Source organism: Pangasianodon hypophthalmus, chromosome 16 (assembly GCF_027358585.1).
Source record: "Pangasianodon hypophthalmus isolate fPanHyp1 chromosome 16, fPanHyp1.pri, whole genome shotgun sequence".
In the NCBI taxonomy this organism is placed as follows: domain Eukaryota; kingdom Metazoa; phylum Chordata; class Actinopteri; order Siluriformes; family Pangasiidae; genus Pangasianodon; species Pangasianodon hypophthalmus.
Window position 1 is genome coordinate 20,647,842 of NC_069725.1, and position 25,570 is coordinate 20,673,411.

The following is a 25,570-nucleotide window of genomic DNA, read 5'->3' on the forward strand; positions in this document are numbered from 1 at the left end:
GACCACTTTATTTTTGCTAAGGAAAGTAGCCAGGATGCTGTGTAGTCTTTGGCTGTGGCCCTGAGGATGATTTTGGGTTTGCTACATTAATGTCCCATAAAAACATTTATAGCATATCTAATGTTTTTGGGACATCCAACTTTTAACCATGCACTTAATTGTAAGACCCTCGTTTATTCCCCATCCAGCGAGTTGTTTCGTTGCAGGAGGTAAAGGTTACCATCATTACTTTGTTGGAGCGAATAGTCCTCCAGAGAATACGGGTGTCCTTCTTCATCCCGTAACTGGGAGAATACTTTAGCATAAAGCTCGGAGAGACGACACTTCAGCATGGTGAGATTTTGTTGGAACTCTACCCTCTCTCGTGTTAGATGTTCCCTGCGGGCCCTCAGCTGGCCCAGCTCATGCTCCAGGTGCACGATGTTTTCCAACTTCCTCTTCCGGCAGTTCTGCGCCGCCACCTTATTCTTGCCGCGGCGGCGGATGTCGCGCACAAGTGTGAGCTGGGCATCGCTTAGTGCATGTCTGCTCAATAGCTCGTTGAAGTCATCTACGGGCAGATTGACTATCTTGTCAAGCGGAAAAGGGATTTGGAGTGCTACTGCTCTCCGCTCGTCCCTGGTGAGAGGGCTAGAGACACCAACCTCTTTTGTTTTGGGGTGTGGTGACTGGAAAGAGACTGCTCTTGGTGTGCTTGTGTGGCTTGCGTGTGGATCATGCAGAGTAGCAGGAAAAAGCTGCTGTTTCATGGCTGTTATGTGTTGATGTGAATGAGGCACATGCTGCTGGGCATGTTGTGGGTTTGGTGCAACTGGAAAGTAGGAATGTCCGGAGTAGGCCCCAAACGTGTGTGAATAATCCACAGGAGCATTTATGTTTGGTCTCATGTGACATGGGTCACCAATGCAGTCTATGTCACCATTAGTATAACTGTCTCGGGGTAAATATGTAAGTGCCCCATGGACTTCGTTCTCAGGTGAGGCAAGTGGTGGGCTTGAGCCCAAAGAAAGACCAGAGTCTGACTCAAGATCGTCTGGGTGTCCGTTGCAGTTTTTCCCCTGTCCCTGATTGGTGTTCGGCATGTTCATGGGATCCAACAGGCTCATGAGTGGGGGTTGAAGAGGTGGTGCATTTGGTGGTAATCTGGTAGCCTGGCACCCGCTGTGTCCATAGTGCATCTCCATGTTTGGGTTCAAGCGTTGGTACGGGGATATTGCATCAGCATACCCAGCTTCAAAAGCAGCAGCAGGGCTTGCCTGACAGGTGGGTGGGTTAGGTTCTGCCAGGTTCATTCCACAACTCCCATAATGCACCATTGGCTCCATGGAGATGTATGGACCAGCCTCAAATGGATTCTCATTGGGGACCTCAAATTCCTACAACACAACAATAAAATGTTTAATTGCTCATGTCCTTACTCTGGCATTACTCTCCTGATCGCATTTACGTTTATATTTGCATATCGAAGACATTGTTATTTAGCTTTTCGTTGTGCAATACAAGGGGTTGGGGCATAGACCGAAGGGGCCTTTTCAGAAGTCGCCTGCAGGTTACAGATCACAACATCAGCCCACCTGCACGAATGTGCCACCCGTAGCTTATGCAGGGCTCGCTTAGGTCCGCTCAGGTTTCAGATAGAAACAGATGGCCATTGTGCTGCGCAGGGGGCTGCTGGCAACCTACTGCACTCACCCTCGTTCTATCTGTCTTTATCCTTGCGTCACTCAATTGGCCTATTGTTGCACATCTTAACGGAATCGCTGCATTTAGGAGGAATTCAGCTTTAGCTAAATGTTACAGGGCTTGATTTTTCATTAAGATAGATCTTTTTTTTTTTTTTTTTTAAATGGGATTAAAAAGTGTTCTTCTATCAGGAAATGATACAAATGGTCATTTTGATAGATGTGGACAGTCCCTGCTCTTTTTTTCTGACCTTTCTCACAAAACCAATAAAAACCCAAACAGAAACTTAATGCCTTACACTGACCTGCAGTTCTGTGATTGCCATTAGTTCCTGCCAGGTCCAGTCCATCTCTGATTGTTGAGAATAATTGGCCCAGACCCTGCCACTCGCACTGAATCTGTGAGTGCTAGACATCGACACTCCCCCATGAAGTCTGTTAGAGTTTACTGGTCCCTAAAGACACACAAATGTAAGGGGGGGAAAAAGACGCTTATCATTTAAACATTAACACACCAAGATTCTTATTAGCAGGTTACTAAAAATGTTTTTCCTAACATATTCCACTGGTTCATGCCTGCATGATCTGTTACATCCTTTACATTGAACAGTGAATGTGATTAGCATTATAATCTCCAGATTATGCCATTAAGGACTAATTAATTAATATAAGGACTCACCTCACAACTGAAACTAAAGGGAAGAGCGCTGTTTATGGTTGAACACATTCAGGAAAGGCCCCAGATGCAGTGTCCACCTCTGGAATATATAACCAGCATAAAGCAGTTCAATTGTGTGTAAAACAGTATTACCACAAAGATTTTAAAAATATTAATAAATTGCTGTATATTAAATTTCTTGTACAAATATATATACTAATTTAATTTATTGTTAGGCATTTTGCAAATATACTTTAAGATAATTTCAGTGTTTTTCTTCTTGTTTTTTTTGTGTTTGGTGTGTTGTTTTTTTTTTTTGTTTTTTTTTTTTAATCTGAGCATTTACAGTACATACGACAAAACATAAATGCAATATTATTTGCACAATAATGTAATCCTGGGTCTGTGCGCTCATTTGAAAGTCATTTTTCCCTGAAGTGCATCACAAATATTATTTATCTATTGCTGCATAGTTGCTGCGTGATATTCAGTCCAATTTTCACAAAGTGATACCTAAAGTATATGTTTCCCAGTCAGCTTTAGGAACCCAGGAAACTGAAGCTCATAAATGCTTGCAAAAAAAAATTCAAATAGTTGATTGGATAGTTACTTTTTCAATACTAGGAAACTGGGTGATCCAAATATAACGTGCTGCGTGATATTCAGTGCGATCAGAAAGAGACATGTAAATTACACTTCTCATACACTATTAGAGTAAAAGAAACGTTCAATGCTTCTTTGGATGGTTAAGAGTTCTGATAAGGAAAAACTCAAATGAAGGGTTCTGCAGCTTCCAAAGGAACAACTGAATATTGGACCTTTTTCAGAATACTAGCAAACTGGATCATATTTAATAGATATAATAACAAACTATGATTAAACCATTTTAGCGAATTTATTAAAATGGTTATTGTATTTCACACAGGACGTTCTTTGTTTAAGGTTCAAGTTCTTTATATGTCACATACAGAAAGTTATACAGTGTATAATTCTTGCAGTGAAGTTCTTAACTGCAAGTTCCTGAACTGTGCAAACAGTACAAAGAGCAAAGACACACAAGGCGTGTTAGACGTAATGTACACCACAGTGCAGGAAAAATAACAATAAAGATCTTTTGTACAGAATGCATGTTGCAATAATAAGATCCCTTGAGCATTTTAAGGGCTATTTGAATAATTAAGGTTCCTTCACTTAAATAGTTCGACTTTTAACATTTCCCCCTGAGAGATAAACCAAAGAAACCTCTAGGGTTCTAGATTAACCTTTTTTTTCCTAGAGGTCTATGCAGATTACATGCTGTCATTAAACCGTTTCATGACTATTTTGAACTTGAAACAATTCTATGTGCTGCGAAACAGTAACAGGGATTTTTTCCATTGTATCTTACTTGCATTAGTAAGCATTAGTTAAAAAAAAAAGATGATCTGACTCCATGAAAAGCGTCATCAAGTGTATATAAAATGTTTTGTTTTTAATATATACATTGATAATTCTTTATTATTTAATTCTTTAATTAACTCAGTATGGAAGGTCTGCACTCTTGGTTTCCTTTTTAGTACTGTGTGTAATTGTAGCTTCATCATTTAGTTAGAAAATGCAAAGAGAATTCAGCTCTTGGACTTAGTAGTGAATTTAGTGAATTAGAGGAAACGTTTTTCCCCTATTTTCCCTGCATATTTTCTTATCATGTGCAGTAATCTGAAGAAGTATTTAAAAAGCTTTTGTCTGAGACATTTCTAGGGAAAAAGATAGGAGAAAAAATAGTCAATATGTTGTATACTGTACCTCAAAAGGGGACACAAGACAAATATTAAGACACTATATGCAAATGTAGGAAATTTAAATTCAGTTCCAAAATTGGATATATCAGTGGCTCTTCCAACATTCTCTAAATGTCAAAGCGTGCAGAGTTCCGTTGGGTTTTATTTGGCCTATCAGCTAAGCTTTTGAGGAGTAATGTCAAAACCTGATAAGACAATCTTTTGGGAACCAGGCTGCTGTACAGAAACGCTACCATGGGGCCTAACCACAGAGTTACAGGAAAATTATTTAAAAGCATGTTGACAAGATAATTTAATATTATTATATCTGAGATTACAGAAGATCTTTGCATTATTTTTTTTTTGGTCAAACACTGAGTCAGAATTTGTAACATTATAAAATGAGAAGCGGCTGCAAACAAGAGCACACTGTAATACTGTAAATGTAAAACTGTTAAGGGTCACATCTGATGGCGTGATATCAAAATGCAACAAAGATCTTTTTTCCCTTATGTTGAATATAGTAAAACTGAAAGTGTTACATCCTGCATTTAGCACCTTGTCTGTAGCATTTCCTTTGACCGCTTTGCCAAAGTTTGATAGTACATCTGTCACAGAGTAGCCCTGTTTCAACATCAGATGTGATATCCTGATCACAAACACATATACACTAGCTACAAACGGCTCGTAAATGTCTAAAAGTCTCAACAACAAGCACAGATGAGGAAGTTTAGTAATAACAGAAAGTGTACATTATAAGTCATGATCTCATTCAGTAGCACTTATACGTGCCTATTCTCCAGACAAAAAAATTATTTCATACACTATCAAATTAAAAATTTCTAGATTATACACATTTTGAATAAATTATATAGTCTATAAATTATATAGTCTATATGCTGATCCATTCCAAATAATTTTCAGCAAAGTCCTAGGTACTAAATGTGTTCATATTGTGTTCAGATATCCCATAATTTCACTTTGTCAAAAAAAGTCTTAAGTATTGTTTGTAAAACGTAGCATAAAACAAAGAATAGTTCCAGAAACGTGTCTCTAAATATACAGCATGGCATAAGCACAGATGAAAAAAATGAACATGCCTATTTTCATGGTAATTTAAAGCAGTAAGACATGACACACTGGTTAAAAAGTGTGTGTAAGAGTTCATTAAAACGTATACATCACTACAGAATATGGCCTCTGTATGAATATCATTTAAACTGGAGTGAAGAGGTAACATACCTTAGTAGCATTTCTTTGGACCCATGAGTTCAGGTAAAATATCTCGAGCTATCATATTATCCTGCGAGCCAAAATGTTGAACCTGAAGTTCAGCCGAAGTTCAGAGCTTCACAAATCAGTCATTAATTGTTTGGTATTCATTTTTTAACTGATAGCTCTGAAGTTGAGAAGTACATGTGAGCGACCTCTGTCTGTCTGTCTGCCTCTCTCTCTCTCTCTCTTTCTCTCTCTCTCTCTCTCTCTCTCTGTTTCACTCTCACTCTCTTTCTCTCTCTCTCTTCTGCTTTGGCTGTTACTTGCATAAATGGGATGGGTCTGTGAGTGATGTAAGCAGCTTTCCTGTAAAGCTCCCACACAGTTTTGCCCTCTTCATGTCCTTACTGCAACTCTCACACTTTGACCTCCTAAATTTATGTTTCCCACAAAACAACCACAAACAGTTATGTCACGAATACAAGAGTCCATCGCTAGCCACCCTACAACCCCCCACCCCCACCCCCTCCCATTTCCCTATCCAAAATAAAGACTCTGGGGCATCTAAACCCTCATGATGGTGATTAATTGGCACGTGATCAACAACTATTTAGATATATTACATGTGCTTTGAGGTGAGGTGAGGGATGAGGGAGGGGGATCAAAAATTAAGCTTACCTAAAGTAATGCTGTGAAGAAAAGCCACCAAGCCACCAAGAGGGGATGTGGTTAGGGAACGGAGAACACATGCTGAAGCACCTGGAACTAAATCTGGCGCTGCTGTGAGGACCTGTGTGAAGAAGGGGTAAGATGGAGTGAAGGGGAGGGGGGGCAGCTTTCTGACTTGGTTTAGTACGGATGGAATGTACACCTCTGACAGGTAAGAAAGGCCACATTGTTCCTATATCTGGCAGCCATGAAGGGAGAGAAAGTGGAGGTGGAGGGACCGAGAGCATGTCTTTACATAGCTAGTGACCGTCTGAGTCCTTGGCCTCTTCTCACTGTGCCAAGTACGCAAGCTTGAACTAATTGTTTTGCTAAAAAAAAAAATCACAGCTTGGTAGATTAGGATGAGATTTGAGATTTGCAATTCATGATCGTTCATCTGAAAGGCTAAATTTCATTTGACCAGTGCCACTGAGCCGTTTGCCTTATCGTGTTACAGACCTCTCAATAACACTGTGGACAGAGACAGCTGTATTACACCACTTAAGAGCATTCAGGTGTGCTGCCATCCGCAATCATTAGCTACACACAAAGGTGTCTGTTTATGCCAAAGACTGCTCATGTAGCTGAAGTGGAACTTAAATAGGGTAAGGGAGGCAGCAGCCAATTGGTTTGTTACTTCATCTAACATTGCACTGCCATTAGAGACTGCTAAGCTCTGAACAGGCACTCTGTCCAAGTTCACAGCAGGCCCATGATATTAATATTAATATAATGAAGACCTTGAATACACTATAAAAGAATCCAGGAAGTAATAAAAGCGGATGTAGCAATAAGTCTTTTAAAGAGTGGCATCAAAAGTAAATTGACAGTCAGGGATTTTAGTACAGCAGCATGGAAGCTTTGAGACTGAAATGTTTCAAAAGTTAAAAGCAGGAACTACATGAGATATACGAGATCATTAGTAATGTTAATAAACAGCAGTACGTGACCTCAAACTGAAACTGACAGCTTTACTAACTGTGCTTTAACTCACTTTAATGTCATTGTTTCATTTTGAATCCTGAGTGCTGCAGAAGCAGTGTTTCACTGCTAATTACTCATGGGTGTTGGATAGGACATGTCATGAAGTGAGGAATAAAACATGACAGGGTGTGCTGTTATAGGAAAATGATCAATGACGGGGAGGTGTTATGCTGCTTCCACTCCCAAGTTGATTATTTTCCTGTAACAGCACATCACAGTGTTAAATGTTTTATTCCTCTTATACCACAGCAATTTCCCTTTGATTATGATTTTGTTTTTATTTAAGAAAAAAAAAAGCACATCATACTTTTATTCGTTTATAGTTATATTTAACCTTTTGGAACATATCTGCAAAATAAATGAGTGATTAGAATGATATGAGTGGCTATATTTATGTTGGAAACTCTGAAGTAACTACATGAGGAACTGAATTCCCTCCGAGTCAGAAAAGTCAAGTGGGTGTTAGTCATTCCTTTATATATTTTGTATATATTGGAATGAAATGTCATTTCTTCAGGACCATATAACAATGCAGTAGCATGAGACACATACATGATGTGCAAATACATGACAGTTTGAGAGTGCAAAAATACAATAAATACACACTAAAGAAGGTGCACACTAAATATACAGGGCAAGACAGTACTGAATGGAAGAAACCAGTGCAAACAATTGTATATATACTGTAGACATTACCCTATCATGTGATTTGTGTAGAGAAACAGATGGAGAAAAGTGTTGCAGCATGATCTGTAGTTAAAAAAAAAGTGTGTTGTTGCAACACAATAGTGTTATCCATGAGCTAATGAACCAGGTCATTGGACATAGGCAGTGGACTAAAAGTAATGATCAGGAAAAATCACTCAAGTAAGAGTCATCTGGTGAAAAACTACTTGAGTACTTTACAACTTTTAACTTTTTTTTTTTAATTGACATAACTAAAAAAAGTGCTATTTTCTATTCATGTGTTATGTTCAAACAATGCTGAAGTGAACACCACCTCCATTATCAAGAATATATAAAGAAAGGTAACATTAGCTGGCTAGCTAATGAAGCCAAATGCTGTTGGGGTTTCATTAGCTTGCTAGGTTTGTTAGCTAACTAGCTCATGTTCATTTATACTTGTCTCTAGCTACATTGTTAGCTATCTATCAAAGATGCCCCTTACATATCATCTTGAGTGTTACCTGTAGGCTGTAGCAGTTGTTTAGCATTGAAATTGAAATCTTACGTTTAATACACAGCTTTCATGCTGTAAAATATCAAAATATCTAGCTAGCTCATCTAGCTCACTCAGCTAGCTAATGGCTTATCTGTAAATGTTTCCGCAGGTTGGATGTTGAGCTGTGAAATGCTGATGTCTCCACAGGTTTTTAGCTCATATCATTTGCTGATCAATTTCACCCTGTTTCCTTTGAAGAATTTAAAACTGAAGACATCTGATCAATTGGACCAGGGCAGCTCATCTGGCTCCACTGTCTCAGACATTGCTGCAAAGCATTTAGCACCTGAAGTTTACACATTTATCAGGAAACTGATTTATTTGTGATTAGGAAATTGAATTATTCAGAATTTATACACGCTGTCTTTTAATTGTCTTAAAGTTTTCTGGGTTTGAATGTGTTATTATTTTTACTCAAAATTAAACGTAGCACAGTTGAACATTTTACAAATTTCAGTATGATTTAATTATACTAAAAAGAAGTACCATTACACTGAACCGTGTAGTCAAGTACTGTAATGAGAGTACATGTAGTTTGTTGCTTTCCAATCCTGTTCATAGGGCAAGATACAAGATACAAGAACTAGTCATTTGATGAAACAAATAAATACAAAAAAAAAAAATCAAGGGCAAATTGTATGTTTCACTGTTTGCAAATAAATTCTCTACTATTTTGGAAAATGAGGTTTCTAAAATGTGTAAGCTTCGAGAATTGGTGGGAGTGTATAAATTTGATACCATAAATCTGAGACCGAAATAACTTCTACAAATCTCTTATTGTGGCCTTAACACACCGCAGTGATGGATGTAGGTGGCTGACATCGTTCACAGGAGTGCGTGCCTGCCAGTAATCAGAGAGATGGGACTTCCCGAGGCCCGATTCCTAGCACCCACCCACCCTATTCACCCACCTACAACACACACATAAAGCCAGCTCGCTATTACAGCGACCACAGTGGTTTGGGATTCGGCTCATTCCAAGCTAAACACCCACTCTGGCTTACTTTAGGTCACGGGGTATCCTGCCTCGTTTTTTTTATTTGCCCTCATTTTACTCATCTACATTCATTATACTACATTATAACTATGTAGTGAACCATACACGTGTTTATATTCTCCTCCACAAATGACCATCTCCTGCTGCACTCCTGTGGCCTCATACTTCGCTTGCTTCTCTTATCCTTTGCATTACACGACCCAGAGCTGACCACGGGAATTCACACACCCTCGCAGTGACCCCGCAAAACTATTCCTCATCCCTCCATGCAAATCGTATTAACAATCCCACATTTTATGTATGTTGTGTAATGGTGTTGTGTGTACCTAAATATGTGCAGCCTGAGAGCGAATTTCACAAATAGATGTGATCGAACGTGCTGCTTTTTCGAATGCATGGAAAAAACCTTCTGAGCTAATTACAATGAGAGCATTTGTTTCCTTGGTTTGTGGTCATGTTGGGAAAGTTCATCCTAGCCTTCTGCTGGGAAAAATGGAAAATATGTGCATGTGTGTTCAAGTTTATTTCATTTATTTCCTAGGCAATAATAATTCAAAATGTAAGATAATATGTGTAATACGACGACATTTCCACCGCCATTCAATCTCCCATATTTCATGGCTTGCCTTTTTATCCTTACTATACTTTATTTCTCATGGAAAAGCACGCCTGAGTTGTGTGTCTGTGTTTACAGTGACTCCATTCCCATGTACAGTTTAGGTTTGAGCAGAGGTGCTAAAAATACCAAAAGGGCAATTACTACTCTAAATAATTACTCTGTAAAAGTATAGATTCTCAAGTTAAAACTGAAAAGAATAAAATCCTAAATTTACTTTATGAAAGTATGAAAGTAAAAGTACATGAAAGTTACACAAAAGAAAACATGCCTGAAATCACACTGATTTTTGAGCTTGTTTTGAGCAGTTTTAGATGTACCTTTGCTCAGGTGTGTTTGCCAGGTTTCAACAAAATTTCCAGCCCAACTACATCACAAAAACCCCACAAAGGACCTGAAACTAGCACAAAAAATTGGGCACTGGAAAAGCAATGCACATTTTACTTCTCTTTCTCAGCCTTTGCTTGGGAAACTACGTCACTGTGGTACACACACATTTCTGATGTATGGACATTATCCACATTATCCATAATCCCCCTTTTCACTTTCTCAAACTTTGCAATATATTTTACAACGGTGTCATCATGGTGTCATCATGGACTCATTCACATTGTCTGCACTTACACTTTGCCTTTGCTTGCAGAAATGTGTTAGATTAAATTCTGATTTTCTGCTGTAAAATGATATCTTGATAAGTATCTTTAATGTAGCCGCATATGGCAACCCTGTCATTAACAGTCCTGTCCACTGTTCCTTCTCTACTGAAAATGTTCATAAAGTGAGCATGGGGCAGCGTGATTCCTGCCCCAGTGGGCTTCTATTAGCACTTGGTGCAATTCCCATCTTTTACTACTAGGTGCCCCACGATTGCCCTAGAACATCTAGAAAGGCATTTCTGATTAGCGAACTGACAACATGGCTAGGACTTTGTAAAGTCCAGTGCAGGGGTAGGTCCAGTTACATAAAATTCCTTGCTTAAAGGTCCGGATAAGAAACTAACATGACTGAATGTGAAAAATGACATTATAATGCTTAATCGTTAATGATTTATTTATGGCTGTAAAATAAGACGATTTGAATTTGTTGTTCTTTGTTTCATAGTGGCACATCACATGTTCACTTTTGACTGGCACCATGGACTCTGAACAGATAAGACATATGAAACTCACTACTTTCTGAATGTTGAATGCCACTAGCTCTGCCACTAGCTAGTCTCTGGTCTGATAAGCTGCCTTCAGCTAAATAATTTTCATAAATGCATGTGATTGTATAAGACATATCAGAAGATCTGCTACAGAAACGTCGTTGGTTCGGACCGCTGTCCACCAATGGATGTCTCCTGATAATTAAAAAGTTTTTTTCTTTTGAAATGTAAAAGTCGAAAGTATTAGGTGCTAGAAAAACTAAAGTAAACGACAGATACTTTAAAATACAGACTTAAGTACAGTAACAGTAATTTTACTATGTTTCTTTCCACCTTTGGGTTTGAGTACACACTGTATGGTATTGTGCACATCACTGTGCAACAGTGCATGCTGGGATGGACAGAGTGGCCGAGTGATAGTATGGGCAGCTCTTCTCTCCCCCTTCTCAAGCCAGAAACCACAGCAGTTAGCTTGAGCACCTAGTAAAGCTCTTATCAGCACTCGGCAGAGTTTCCGCCACCCAACATCCCCCTTTCCTCTGTCTTCTCTCCCTTTACTGCCACACACACACACACACACACACAGACACAGACACACAAACACACAGACACACAAACAGGACAAGTTCCCTCACCTTCACAACTTTAGTTAGTCACCATAGTATGAAGAAGTCTCACTGGACACACACTGGTGTGCACGAAGAGATAAAGATGAGCCATTTCGAAAGGTCTTCGACTATCAGTTCATTTTATCTTGAGTCCTATTGAGACATCACTACTGTACGCAATAAGTCTGTGGGTACAGGTTCCTCCTTTGGCTTAGGAGGTTCAACATTTTTACAGTGAGAAATATTCTTCTGAATACATGTTCCACTTAACTGCAGGTTTCTTAGAAGCCCAACGGCATCCGCTGCCATTTGTAAATTTGTGAACCAAGAGCAGTAGAGTTTCATAAAAATAATAATAAATAAACAAAGAATTACAGTTACAGTTTGTGACAATACAGTGTGATAGTTTGCTAAAAAGCTGAAAGAAGGTGGATGGTTTCAGTCACATAATACCACAATTTAGTTTATAGTAATGAAAACAGTATATCACATACATCACATAAAATTAATAGATTTTTATCAATGGAATATTTACTTTGTTTAAACAGCAGAAACAAATCCAGAAGCAAATCCATTTGTACTATTGTTTGCCATCAGAATAACTATCAAATACTATACAGGCCCAGAAATACAAAACCCAGACCAAAAGTATAAACACACTATATTAGATGCATTATTAGAAGAATATTATAACATAAAACCTACTTTAAAAGTGAGGCCATATGTATTCATTTTACCGTTAATATTAATATATTAATATTACACAAATTAAGCATAATGTCATAGCCGTGCTGTATTTTGCTCACAATGTTCTCGGGATTTTAGTCATTTCACTTCACGTCATCTAGATTTTAGTCATCGTTCATTAAATGTCACCGCATCGAGACACTCACATACAACAACCTACAGCCAGTATCTTAACGAAGCTTTGGGGTCTAAATACTTTGTTTTATTCATTTCTACATTATAAAGCTGAACATACAAAATGCCTTAATTTTAGAAAGAAATGTTAATAAGTAACAAAACATGACTTTAAACTGAAACTGAGAGTGTGCACTTTAACTCGCTGTCATTGTTTCATTTTGAATCTATGGTACTGCAGAAATAGAAGTGTGTCACTGTCTCATTACTCATGAACATCATATAGGTCATGCCATGAAGTGACAATGAACATTACACCACAGCACTGTTAATTTCTTGAATCTGATTGGCCAAAAGGTGTTAACAGAAGTAGTTCCAGCTTCAAGGCAAACTACAGGTTTATATTAATTTAATATGTTATTGTTTCTGTAGTAAAAATTCACAGGAACACTACATTTACAGCATTTATCCAGAGCAGCTTCCATTTATCTCTTTTATACAACTGAGCAGCTGAGAGTTAACGGCCTTACTCAAGGGCCTAGCAGTGGCAGCTTGAACTCACAACATTCCAAGCAGTAAGCCAACAGCTTAACCACTGAACTACCACTGCCCTCAGGGTTGAGCCACATAAACTGCCTATAAACGGGTGATTGTCGATATGGTGCATTTTTCTATGAGGAGATGTTTACGTAGCATTTGTGGAAGGAGTCTCCAGTTTCAGGGCATTGTAGCAGTCAGAGATAATGCCGTATAGTATGGAAAAATCTTCAGGATGGAGGGATTTGTGGTTTCTCTGTAACTTATTAACTTCAAGAGAGGCTGATGATGGAACAACAGTTTATAGCTGCTATAACGTAAGCGATAACAGGAACTAACTTTTTAATTTGTGGATGTTTGACAACATTAAATGTAACTATAAACAGATAAAACAGGTCATTCGTTAATAACATAAAAAGTGTTGGCAAATTACTGTGGAATAAGATGAGTAAAGCGCAGGCTGTTATAGGAAAAAAATCACCTTTGGGATGGTAACAGTAACTCCACTTTGCTTCAGGACACATCACATCACACCGTTGTTGATGATTTTCCTATAACAGCACTTCCCAAAGTGTTTTCTTTCTTATTTTTAATATTTATTCATCTTATAGCAAGGAACAATTACGAATCTCTATTGCAAATGCAATTCATTCCAACCTGAGGCTCTGTTTATTCCATATGCAGAGAGTTGTTAGGTCACCATTTTGAATAAATGTGCATGGAGGCACAAAGCCGCAACAATAAAACAGAAATCAACCATTTTCGCTTTTGACCCTCTGACCTTTAATGAAAAATAGTTTATCTTTTCACCAGAAACATCATGGCATGTCATATTATATTCTCTACGACACAAAGTATTATTTCGAAATGCACTTTGCGGTAAACTTGTGAAAGCCCAGTCCTATATTGCGAAACATTCTGGCGAGCCACTTTACTGCTGCCAGTAGACTTTGATGAAGAATATCTATACAAAGACCTGTGTAACACAACGTTAAACAGAGCAGTATAGCATAGGAAATGCAGCTCCTGCAACCACGTTGCTGTATAATTCTTTTAAATATGGAAACAGAGCATGAGACCAATTCAACAGGGATTGCTCGATATGACAAATACCCTACCACAGGTCTGTAAACAGATCTTGAGTGTAGTGTTTGTAACCAAAAGGGCTGAGCATGGAGTGAAAGATCTCTGATGTCAGTGGAGCTGGAGTAGTAAATAGATGTGAAGTGCATGCAGGGAAAATCCCTTTGGAGATTGGTTTTCACAGTGGTGCTTCCCAGAAGAGGTGACCAGCCCGATTATGATGGCTGCCTGTAGGAGGATGTGTTAAATTAAAACAAGACCCTTGTCATTGAGGCCTGTGAATCATTGTAAAAACCACAAATCACTTAATGATGACCCATATTTTGAAAAGTGTTTCATAGGGATACTCAGAAGAGATGAGTTTAGCTAGTGAAAGAGCTATTTAAAGAGTTTGGCCTACAATGTATATTCAGTTACAGTTACATTTATATTCATCTGTTGTAATTACATTATGCATATTGGTCTTGTTATTAATATTAATATTAATATTAAAAGTAAGGAATATTAATATTACTATTAAAAGTAAGGAATAAAACACAGCAGGATGCCCAGTTATAGTAAATTAATCAACAATGTGGTGGTGTGATACAGAGTTACTGAAGACACATAGTACTTTTTATCCATTTATAGTTACATTCAGTGTTATGGATTGACTTATGGATAAGTGCGTCTTGTTTGTATCAGGTGTATTTATATTCTCTGCTGCTGTGACAAAACAATTTCTCTCAGGGATCAATAAAGTATTCTATCTATCTATCTATCTATGAAAGTTAGTTGCTGTCATCACTTATATAATAAAATGTGATACACTATATGGCCAAAAGTATGTGGACACCTGATCATCACACCCATTTGTCTAGAATGCCTTTGCATGCTGTAGCATTAAGATTTCCCTTCACTGGAATTAATGTATGTCTATAAAGGTTTGCCAAGGTTGGTGTGGAAGAGCTCGAGTGGCCTGCACAGAACCCTGACCTCAACCCCACTGAACACCTTTTGGATGAATTAGAATGACAGCAGCGCACCAGGCCTTCAGTGCCTGATCTCTTGCACTCTTATCGCTGAACTGGCACGAATCCCCACAGCCACGTTCCAAAATCTAGTGGAAAGCCTTCCCAGAAGAGTGGAAGCTGTTATAGCAGCAAAGGGAGAACAACTCAATATTAATGCCTATGGTTTTAGAAAGGGATGTTCAATGCTTACAACTTACAATGCAACTTACAACTTAACCTGACTGTCACAAAGCGCTGACACTGGAGACTCCTTCCAGAACTCCTCACAGAAAACGATCACCATATTTACAATTATACATACGTTTGTTTTATATGTTTTTTTTTAACCTATTTATGTGGCGCATCTGGCATTCAAGTCCCTGTATAAGTTGTTATTATAAAAATGAGACAGAGCTACTGTCAAGTGACCATACTGTTCGATACAGGGCTAGGCTTGGCATGGATGTTTGATAAATCCCAAAATATACAGACTAATAAGGTTTGGATGATGTCATTTTTGGGAACATTTGATTATTTTTTACTTTTACTTTATTACATTGCAGTGTAAATACAGACACCATTAAGGAATAATCATTTGTTGCTAAATGCAAGGTTATTTATATATAGTTATTTGAAAGTTATAAGTTCTTTTAGCATTAACGTTCTTCAACTAGCACTGTAACTTTTTTTAGTTCCATTTGCTACTTTGGCACCCACGTTAAACAAGAATGTGTGATGATACAGGATATTAACAGACTCTAGACTACCACCTCTTCAGTTCAATTGGGGTTAAAATGAGATTTAAAAGTTACAGATACCTTACTTCTTTATGGAAGGCAAAAATGGGAACATGACTGTTATTATATGGACTTCTCAACATTTACTAACCAAAAGTGGGGGAACTCCATTTCCCTGACTACCCAGTGCCCCAGTTTAACCCCTGACAACAAGTACAACTTTTACAACTGTTAGATACATAGAGTGATGACAAGAAGAGGCAGCATCCAAATTAAAAACTGGCAAGTAAAAAAAAAAATTTTTATCTACATTACCAACCACATGTGCATGTGCCAATGTCTGTGCAAAAGCCTTCCAGTAAAAACTAAGTGGTTTGGTCCTTTACTTAGGGCAGTAGGCTTATTTTTGTCATGGTCTGTTGGTTTTAAATCCAAAATGACACAATGGAAAATACAATAGGGGCAAGACAGCTTAGAATGAGCAAATAACTCTGGTTAAGTTGTCCACACGGTGGGACAGGAAGGGCCCAGAACATGAGTAGTTCACAAAGCGCAAGCAAACTGAACTAAATCTGTTATAGATTCATAGATCAGCATGACTGACACAGACATGTGTGCTTCTGAGAATGTCAGCCTTGAATTATATTGCATTTTAAACTAAGGATTTTTTAAGGATATAGCCAGAAATGACCAGCTTCTCTCCTGAGACCCAGTGGGTGGCAGGAAAATTCTGAGCCTGTCCTGGACAGCTTTGATTCCCCAGAGCCTGGACTCAATGTCTGTCTACTCAGGATCCTTGGACTTATCTCCACCTTTCCAATTTTACTGTGACCCCTTTGAGCCATGGTTGCGCAGAGTCATATGTCCTTGCACAAAAGAACAAAAAAAAACAAACAAAAAAAAAAAACATTGATTTAGCTCAAATGATCAGATCCTCAGGTTAAACAGATATGGAGCACAATGTAACAAAAGAGACATTTTCAGTCTACAGTGTTGTGGCTTGTTAAATATGCAAAACAAACTGACATAAAAACGCACTCTTTTCTTATGGAGTTTAGATAGTATTATTGTCTGAGGAAATTGTAGAAAAATAGTGAAGCACACATTAAACAAATAAGAACTAAAACATATATAATCAGTGCTGGGGTGGTGTGATGTGGCCTGACATGAAGCAGAGTTATTGTTACCCTGAGCTTAATTATTTTCCAATAACAGCACATCCAGAAGTGTTTTCTCTTATAACACAATTTGCAATTTGCGATCTATTACAATTTTTAATTTATTAATGAACAACATGTTGTGCTTTTTATCCATTTATAGTTACTTTTAATGTTGTGGAACATCCCCGAGAGTTCCTGTTATCACTTGTTATAGCAGCTATAAACCTTTGTCCCCCTCACCAGCTTCTCTTTTTTTTTTTTTCTTGAAATTAACATGACAAAAAGTACACCTTTTCATTTTATTGAGAAACTGCCCTGAAGTCTGAAAACTTACTTTTACCACGTGCTGACACTGGATACTCCTTCTTCTTAAGAGAAAACTTCACCATATCAATTATTAGACATTTTTCTATATTACGTAGCAACATGTTTTTAAAAAATCTGTTAATTATTAGGTTTAGATTATGTGAAGCATCCACCATACAAGTCCCTATGAATTAGTGCATTAATATAAACCTGTGATTTGCCTCACAGCCAGCACTATTGGCAGAGCTGCTTTTATAGAAAATGAATCAACATCTGCTGACCAATCAGAATCCAGAATTCAAAATAAACAAAAAATGTACCATTGGATTAATAAATTGCGTTTTATATATATATGTATATATGTGTATATGTATATGTATACACACACACACACACACACACACACACACACATATATATATATATATATATATATCTGAATATCTGACATTAGACTGAAAATTAATTGTGACTTTAATCCTAGTCTGTGAATGTTTTGACGTCATGAAGAATGTTCGTGGAGTACCTTCCGCGTACGGTTTGACCTTTCACCCCATGATGCAGGCGGAAGTAGAAACTACTCACTAACATCGGGAACACGGTTAGCTACCGCTGGAAGGATGGATACGCTAATTCTGGTAATGCATATTTCTTAATCTTACTGACAGCTATCTAATGGAATACGGCTGGAAAGTGACAAACGTTCCACGTAATTATAGTATGTAATGTTAGCTCTGAATGAAGACTAGCTAGCTAGCTTTATGTTCCAGTTAGTGCTAGCAGCTGGCTGGCTAGTTCGCGTTGAATGAACCTCAAACGACTCTGTTCTCCCTGTGTAGGTGCACTAAGTAACGCTGGGAATAATGGCTCTCATGCTATATTTAGTGCACTACAGGTAGAATGAGGAGCCATTTTGGGATACAGCCTTCACTTGTAGCCGCTTAATGAGCAGTTGTAAAGAGTGCTACTCTTTTTAGCCGTGTAGCTGTGTTCAGTTTAAGATGGTGAATTATTAGATTTAAAGGGCGTCGAAAACTGGCTAGACAATACAGTTAACCAACTACCTAGAGATTGTTAACTAGGCTAACTGATATTTTTAACTAAAGTTAGCCTAGTTAACGACTGTTAACTACTACTGTTAACTAGGCTACTGTTAAAGTGACTACTCCATTTTAATGCTGTGACACTCCTTTAGGAATTGGACCTGAACACATTTAAAAAAAAAAAAAAAAAAAAGAGAGAGAGAGAGAGATTAAACACTTGCAACTTACCAAAAAACATTTAATTAAGAACAACAAACGGTATTTTTTTTCCTTAATAAGGATTATTTATTACACCTTTGAGTAGAGAGGATTGTAAAAGTATTAATAAACCATAATATTTATATATCAGTAATTCAGTGTAAAATGATCAGCTTTCAAATTTTCAAAAAGTTTCATATTACAGATCAAATAAAAATTGATTTTGATTCAAGTTATATATACATATATATATATATATATATATATATATATATATTTGGTAATGCCATGTTTCTGGAGCTCTTAATGACTGAAACCAGTTGTATTCTACCCCCTGTGTATGAATCAGGATATAATATTTAGTCTGATATTAGTTCCAGTGACATTTTAATTTCTCATACCTGAGCTCTACAGAGTATCAGAGCCGACCCTGGATGTGTGCGACCTTTGGCTTTTGGTTTGCTTTCTCCTGTAAGCGTAGCTCTAATCATGTACACACTCAGTGATTGTGTTGTGCTGCTGTCGTAGGAGCCCTCGCTGTACACGGTGAAAGCCGTCTTAATTATGGACAACGATGGAGAAAGACTTTATGCCAAGGTGAGAAATTCAATAACATAACCTCCAGTAACACGTTACGTACTATATACTGTACCCTAATGGTCCCTGGGTGGTTTAATATAATAAACAGAACCACAACATGCAACATGAAAATGACGCTTTCTGATTACAAACACGCCTCTGAGTATGACTTAGAGCTGTAATTCGACACATATTGCATTTCAGTGTGGCGCAACTGCGACACAGTGATGAAAGTGAAATGCAGTGCAACAGAGAATTACATTCACTTGTGACATTAATTTTTTATTGCGCAATCCCCCTCCTGATTGTTTTTTTCACTGAAGAGGTCAACACAGTGAAGGGTTTGCTTTTCAGTATGGGACGTTTTTTTTCATTGCTTTTCGCTCTGGAACGGAATCCTCTCCATAATTATAACAGCCACATGTCAGGTCTTCGTACTCATTTTCATGACATGATGGGATGTATTTTTTTTCGATGACGCACTCTTCATCTGAAATTCTTCCAGGTAAAGGTACAAGGTAAACAACGCACTTGCTTGTCTCAGTACAGAGAAGTTTGTTAAACTGATTGTTAAACTGACTTAGTGAACAGTGTTAAGTTCACTAAGTAAACTAGGTTTCTTCTTTTTTGTAAATTTGTGAGTTGGTGAAGATAATACTGGTGTGAAGAATCTGAATCTAATCCCACCTACTTGTAACAAATTTGTGGGCATTTTATGTGTTGTCTGTTATTCTGACTTGTATCTCTTTCAGTATTATGATGACACGTACCCTACAGTTAAAGAGCAGAAAGCTTTTGAGAAGAACATCTTCAACAAGACACACAGAACAGACAGTAAGTGATTATTTTTTGTAAGTAAAGAATTTAACACTTTTTCTAACGCTTCCTCAGCTGTGGTTCAGTTCTCACTATAATTCCGGTCTTTAACAGGTGAAATCGCCTTGCTTGAAGGCCTTACTGTCGTTTACAAGAGCAACATAGATCTATATTTCTATGTTATCGGCAGTTCGCATGAAAATGAGGTAAATGCGGGAAAGCTGATTCTCTCATGCAGTTAACGGTCTGTCCCCCGGTTTCATGCATTTATCTGTATTTATTTCTTTACAGTTAATGCTCATGTCTGTGTTGAACTGTCTGTTTGACTCTCTCAGTCAAATGCTGAGGTAAGGGAGAATGATCTAGAGCTGCTCTCAGCACATTTTGTAACATTAACCTCACCTAGCTTACTTTTAATGCTTTTTTGCTTGTGTTTTTAGGAAAAATGTGGAGAAGAGAGCCTTACTTGAAAATATGGAGGGCCTTTTCTTAGCCGTCGATGAGATTGTAGACGGAGGGTATGTGTTTGCTCTTTGCACGTTTCAAATTGACAACTAAAGAAATGAAAAAGTGTTAAAAAGAGAGAATAAACCTTCCAAAACTATTGAATTGATTCAGGCCTGTATGTTGTTATTATTATTATTATTATTATTATTATTATTATTGTAGATATGTGTGTAAAAGATTTGTGGAAGTAAAGAAAAAAGTTAAAGCAAAAAAAAAAACAATATTGAAGTACTTTGTTAGCAAATATTTTTAAAATTATTTTTATTTATTATATTATTTTTTAATTTTATTGTGAAAGTGCTTTATTTTAGCAAGTGTTTTATAAATAGTATTGTAGTACAATGTTAGGAAATATTTTATAAATAGTATGAAAGTATTTTTTGTTAGTAAATATTTTTAAGAAGTATGGAAGTGCTTTATTTTAACATTTTTTAAAAAGAAAAAGTATGGATGTGTTAATGTGCTAGGAAATATTTTATAAATAAGATTGAAATGCTATATCTTATCAAATATTTTCTATATAGTATGAATGTGCCTTATTTCAACATTTTTTAATTAAAAAAAGTGTTGAAGTGCTTTATGTTAGTAAATATTTTCTAACTAGTATTGAAGTATTTTATGTTAACAAGTATAAATAGCATAGCTAATATAATAGTATTTCCTCCAGACATGTCATGTTATGGCTGCATGGATCATTGCTCTTGTGTGTGAGCGCTGTAACTCGTCTCTTTCCCCTCAGTGTTATCCTGGAGAGTGACCCCCAGCAGGTTGTACACCGAGTGGCCCTGAGGGTAACCTTCATAATCCATCTCTCAACACTGTCACACACACCCTCACACTGTAGATTTGGTTCCTGTATACAGTCACTCACAATAACTATGTTTATATCCAAATGTTAAGCAAATTACTTAAATACGTTTTTTTTTTCTCAACCAAAACTCAACCAAAGTATAAGGCAGTCCTTGTGCTTTCATCACGCAGGGTCATATTATCAAAACGCAGCTAGTTACTAGCTACAACCAGAACATCCCTACTGCTTTCTAAATACTACAGGATGTCAGAGTAGAACAAGACCATGTTATAACAGTTCCTGTGTCTGTTGTAATTCTGTATGAAACATGCCTGTATTAAATTCAGGTCATACACATATTCTGCCACTTTTATAATAAAAGCTTTTTAGTAAACTAAACTGAAAATATGTGAGGTGGTCTGGGAAAACCCATTGGATGACAAAATGACAAAAATGACAAAAAAAAAAAGAATTTGGTTGTTCTTTTCTGCCTCATAATCTGCCACTTCAATCTAAAATATATTTCCTTAACCTGACCTGGACATGTTTTTATTATGCTATCTTCCTGCAAAGATCTGGCTGTGTAAGGAGCCAGTTTAATAAACACAGCTGTAAAAATAGTAAGTCTGCATAAAGATGTTCTAAACCTCACCAGCTACATGTGATTTCCTCACACGCTGAATGTCATGCTTTGGGCATAATGCTAATCAAATCAGTTTGTAATCTCATACCGACAAAACGTCCTTGATGCTCCTGTGTCACAGTCGAAATTAAATATTTAAATGCAATTCTCTTCCTTTTCGCTTTTGAGGTAATCAGGCTGGACCTTTGCTTGTGATTGAGATCTATGCAAAAGAGAAATATATTTTCAGAACTGTGTATAGTCATCAAACCTTCACTGTGTGAAGGGTTTCCCCAGGCCAACACAGCTCAATAAGCACATCAGATTTCAGTTCTTTTACACTACAAATGTCTACAGATGGAGGCATAGCACAAATGATCATTTAAACATGAAAAAGCTATTTATAATGCACAAATAGATTACTGGAGAAAAACAGTGTGGCGCAGCATGTGCAGCAGTTGATGCGGTTGGCTGGCTTCACATGTCTCGGCGGAAGCACGTGTGAGCCTTCATGCTCCCTGGTTGGTAGTTGTCATATGATAGGGGAGATCTCGCTGGTGGGAGGGGAAATGGCAAGTGACCAAATTGGGGAGAAAAATGAGGAACAATCCAAAAAAAAAAAAAAAAAAACACCAACCCAGAAACCCCCACTTATGGTGGTGTACAGTACTTATTAGCACATTGAGGTTCAGTAATCAGTATAATGGAAGTGAAGAATGAATAGATGATGTGTTAAAGGATGTTGAATGCCATCATTCATTTTACTTCTCCCTTCCTCCAGGGTGATGACGTGCCACTGACGGAACAGACAGTCACTCAGGTAAAGAGACTTTTCAGCCTTGATGCTGTCTCTCTCTCTCCCTCTCCCTCTCCCTCCCCTTCTCTCTCTCTCTCTCTCTCTCTCTCTCTCTCTCTCTCTCTCTCTGCTCTCCTGTTGTCTCATTGTAACCAAGACTAACTGTTATTTGCCATGGCTCTGAACCTCTCCACGCGTGTCTCATTTATAACATCAGTCTGCGGTGGTCCGTTTAGCCGCTCTGAGGTTTCCGAGCGTGCGAGCTCCCCCCGCGTCTGCCACATGTAAAGCATGATGGCTAATTATTGGCGGCTGTCTGGCAGCGGCGGCTTCCCGTGGCCTGATTGATGGTCTCATTTAAGAGGCCTGTGACAGACTGCCAGCATCCCTCACGCGCCCCTGATTAATGCCGCTCCTCATCCTTTTGCTTTATGGTTATGCTATGCCTCGCCTTTCCTCAAATTAAAATGATTAATTAATTCCTGGATATTTCCCTGTGCACGCATTACTCAGGCATCAGGTTTCGCTTAAATTCGTTGTGGGCGTGTGTGAGACGGTGTCTGCTTTCTGGAGTATGTGTTGTACAAGCTTTGTGTTTAACGGGTGCTCTGTACTTAGGTTTTGGTCAGAGGTGACATGAAAAGGTGTTAACGATGCGCATGGCTATTTTTTCCAGCGTGGTGATAAACGATTGTATAATGATGCTGTAAATAAAACCGAATGCTTTAATGGCACACTATTGAATCAGTAGTGTTAAGAATCAATTAGTAATTTAAGCCTGGCACCACAGAGGAAATTCTGATGTCTCTGTGTTTATTGATGAGGATGTAACACACGTATCACATAAAAGATGATTTACTGATTCTGCTGATTAAAAATATTTGTTCCTCTGCACAAATATCATTAACTTTTTTGCAAGGCTGTTAGTTAGTGAGGTGTTGAGCCCATCATGTCTAATATGGAGACTCTTAGAGGATGACGTGGTACCTGGCAAACTTTAGCTACAGAGCAAGCACTCCACTTTAGCTAACTAACTAGTCTAATATTAATGACAAACATTTTACAAACCTAACAACCTCTGTAATTTAACATCAGATTACACTGCTACAAGTTATTCCTCAAAAATACACCAAAAGAGCAGTCTCTCCCCGCCCCCCCGGTAAAAACAGCAGACGAGCCAATCAGCATACTCTCTGATATTAACTGATACCACCAGAAAGCCCCGCCCCCTTCCCATCATCTTTTATTAGTAGTGTTTTGCCCGATGCTCTAAAGTTGTAGATTTCTATTTGCTTCTTGATACGGTGAAGTTTTCTGAGATCCTCCAGTGTCACTACTTTGTAAGAGTCAGAGGTACACAGGCTGTAACTTTACGTTTTCCCACGTGTTCTGGACTTACCGTCCCAAGTCCTGCTATAACATAAGTGATTACAGAAACTACCTAGTTTTGTGGTCATTCACAACATGTTTTTTTATGTTTTTTAAACTAACTAAACATAACTTGTAGTTATGGTCATAAATTATTAATTTGTGGTATAAGTGGAATAAAACATTTAAAACAACACTTAAACACAATTTTATATATATAACATATAGTTTTGTCCTTCAAAAATCTGGAGTGTCCTAAAATGCTTGGATGTGGATTTAAACAGTTTTTTTATTTTATTTTTTTTAATGATTTGACTTTTTGATTTTTCTCCTCTAGGTGCTGCAGTCGGCCAAAGAGCAGATCAAATGGTCTCTTCTACGATAGATCTCAGCAGTCTTTCTCTTCCACCAAGACAATGGTGCATTCGTCATCACTCCTCTCATCACTGTTGCCTTTTCCATTTTCTTTTTTTTTTTTTTTGTTCCTTATGTGTTTCGGTGCTGTGATATTGTAGACTCTTTAAAGGAAAAGATACATTAAATACGCTCATTGTACACCTTAAGAGAAGACTGAACAACAAATGGAGTCCTAACATTTATGCAAACTATCGTCCATTTATGATGACTTCTGTATCTGCATCACTTTTCAGCATGAAGTCATCACTGTTATATAAACCGTTTCTTTTCAGTAATCCAGACAAAGAGCGAGTGAGTACCTGCATTTCTGTCTTTAGCAGAGACTTTCTAATTATTCCACCCCAAGCGGTTTTCAGTGTGTGTGTGAGGAAATACTCACAAGGCTGTGTGAAGGACAAATGTGATTCAAGTACATTCCAGTGAACCTTCCTGCTGTTTTCCATGGTCATGTTATGATTTAAATAAAAATGACTGTTTTGCCATTGGGACTGTATTCCAGTTTGTCTTGATTTTTTTCCTCCCACAATATATTGTTCATGTTATTGTCCTTACCTCTTACTTTATGTATTCAAAAGGAACTGCTCCTCACACACACACACACACACACACACACACACACACACACACACACACACACACACACACACACACACACACACACACACACACACGGAATTCACAAGCTGGATAAGAGCTCCATCTTCTGGTGCAAGCTCAGAGGCACAGCTTTAGGATTTATTTTCACCACACTGCAAAAAAAATTATATTTTAGCAAATACAAATATATTGAATATGGGCAAAATGATCTCTTCTATCTAGTTATGAGATTACTATAAATCAAATATCATATTTGTTATTATTTATATACTTCCAGCTTTAAATTTGCTTTTTCTATGTAACATAACATTAAGACTATTTCAAGCTTGAAAGTAAAAATATCTAGAAATAGATTTAGTAATCATATATTTGTTTTGTTGTCATTTTATAATAGGAAATATTTTATACATTTGACTATTCAAGATCTTTTCATTTGCTAAGACAAGTCATTTTTTTTGCAGTGCACCGTTGCACATACACAACATTAAAAGTGATACAAAGAGAACTAAGACAAAAAAAAAGCATGTTATATTTATAATTTTGAGGAAATATTATTAGTATTAGTGC

The 25,570-nt window shown here is 37.5% G+C and overlaps 2 protein-coding genes across 2 annotated transcripts; one reads left to right on the forward strand and one right to left on the reverse strand.

Moving 5' to 3' along the window:
• Positions 1-93: 93 nt before the first annotated feature.
• nfe2 (nuclear factor, erythroid 2) lies at positions 94-5,618 on the reverse strand. Its single transcript, XM_026920986.3, has 4 exons — positions 5,343-5,618; positions 2,362-2,440; positions 1,988-2,137; positions 94-1,376 (listed from the first exon to the last, which is right to left on the reverse strand). The coding sequence occupies exons 2-4, from the start codon at positions 2,407-2,409 to the stop codon at positions 174-176; spliced, it is 1,401 nt and encodes a 466-aa protein (XP_026776787.1). The 5' UTR covers positions 2,410-2,440; positions 5,343-5,618; the 3' UTR covers positions 94-173.
• A 12,165-nt stretch (positions 5,619-17,783) lies between these two features.
• On the forward strand, positions 17,784-24,899 carry copz1 (COPI coat complex subunit zeta 1). Its single transcript, XM_026921356.3, has 9 exons — positions 17,784-17,908; positions 19,040-19,108; positions 19,843-19,924; positions 20,021-20,112; positions 20,198-20,253; positions 20,347-20,424; positions 21,153-21,204; positions 22,607-22,645; positions 24,327-24,899. The coding sequence occupies exons 1-9, from the start codon at positions 17,891-17,893 to the stop codon at positions 24,372-24,374; spliced, it is 534 nt and encodes a 177-aa protein (XP_026777157.1). The 5' UTR covers positions 17,784-17,890; the 3' UTR covers positions 24,375-24,899.
• Positions 24,900-25,570: the final 671 nt, after the last annotated feature.

Excerpts from the sequence above, each read along its gene's own strand:
- nfe2 (XM_026920986.3), bottom strand. The coding sequence starts at position 2,409 with ATGTGTTCAACCATAAACAGCGCTCTTCCCTTTAGTTTCAGTTGTGAG. Across the intron at positions 2,138-2,361 it reads CCTTTAGTTTCAGTTGTGAG|GGACCAGTAAACTCTAACAG; the intron begins GTGAGTCCTTAT and ends GTGTGTCTTTAG. Across the intron at positions 1,377-1,987 it reads TGGCAATCACAGAACTGCAG|GAATTTGAGGTCCCCAATGA; the intron begins GTCAGTGTAAGG and ends GTTGTGTTGTAG.
- copz1 (XM_026921356.3), top strand. Across the intron at positions 20,425-21,152 it reads GATGAGATTGTAGACGGAGG|TGTTATCCTGGAGAGTGACC; the intron begins GTATGTGTTTGC and ends CTTTCCCCTCAG. Across the intron at positions 21,205-22,606 it reads TACACCGAGTGGCCCTGAGG|GGTGATGACGTGCCACTGAC; the intron begins GTAACCTTCATA and ends CCCTTCCTCCAG.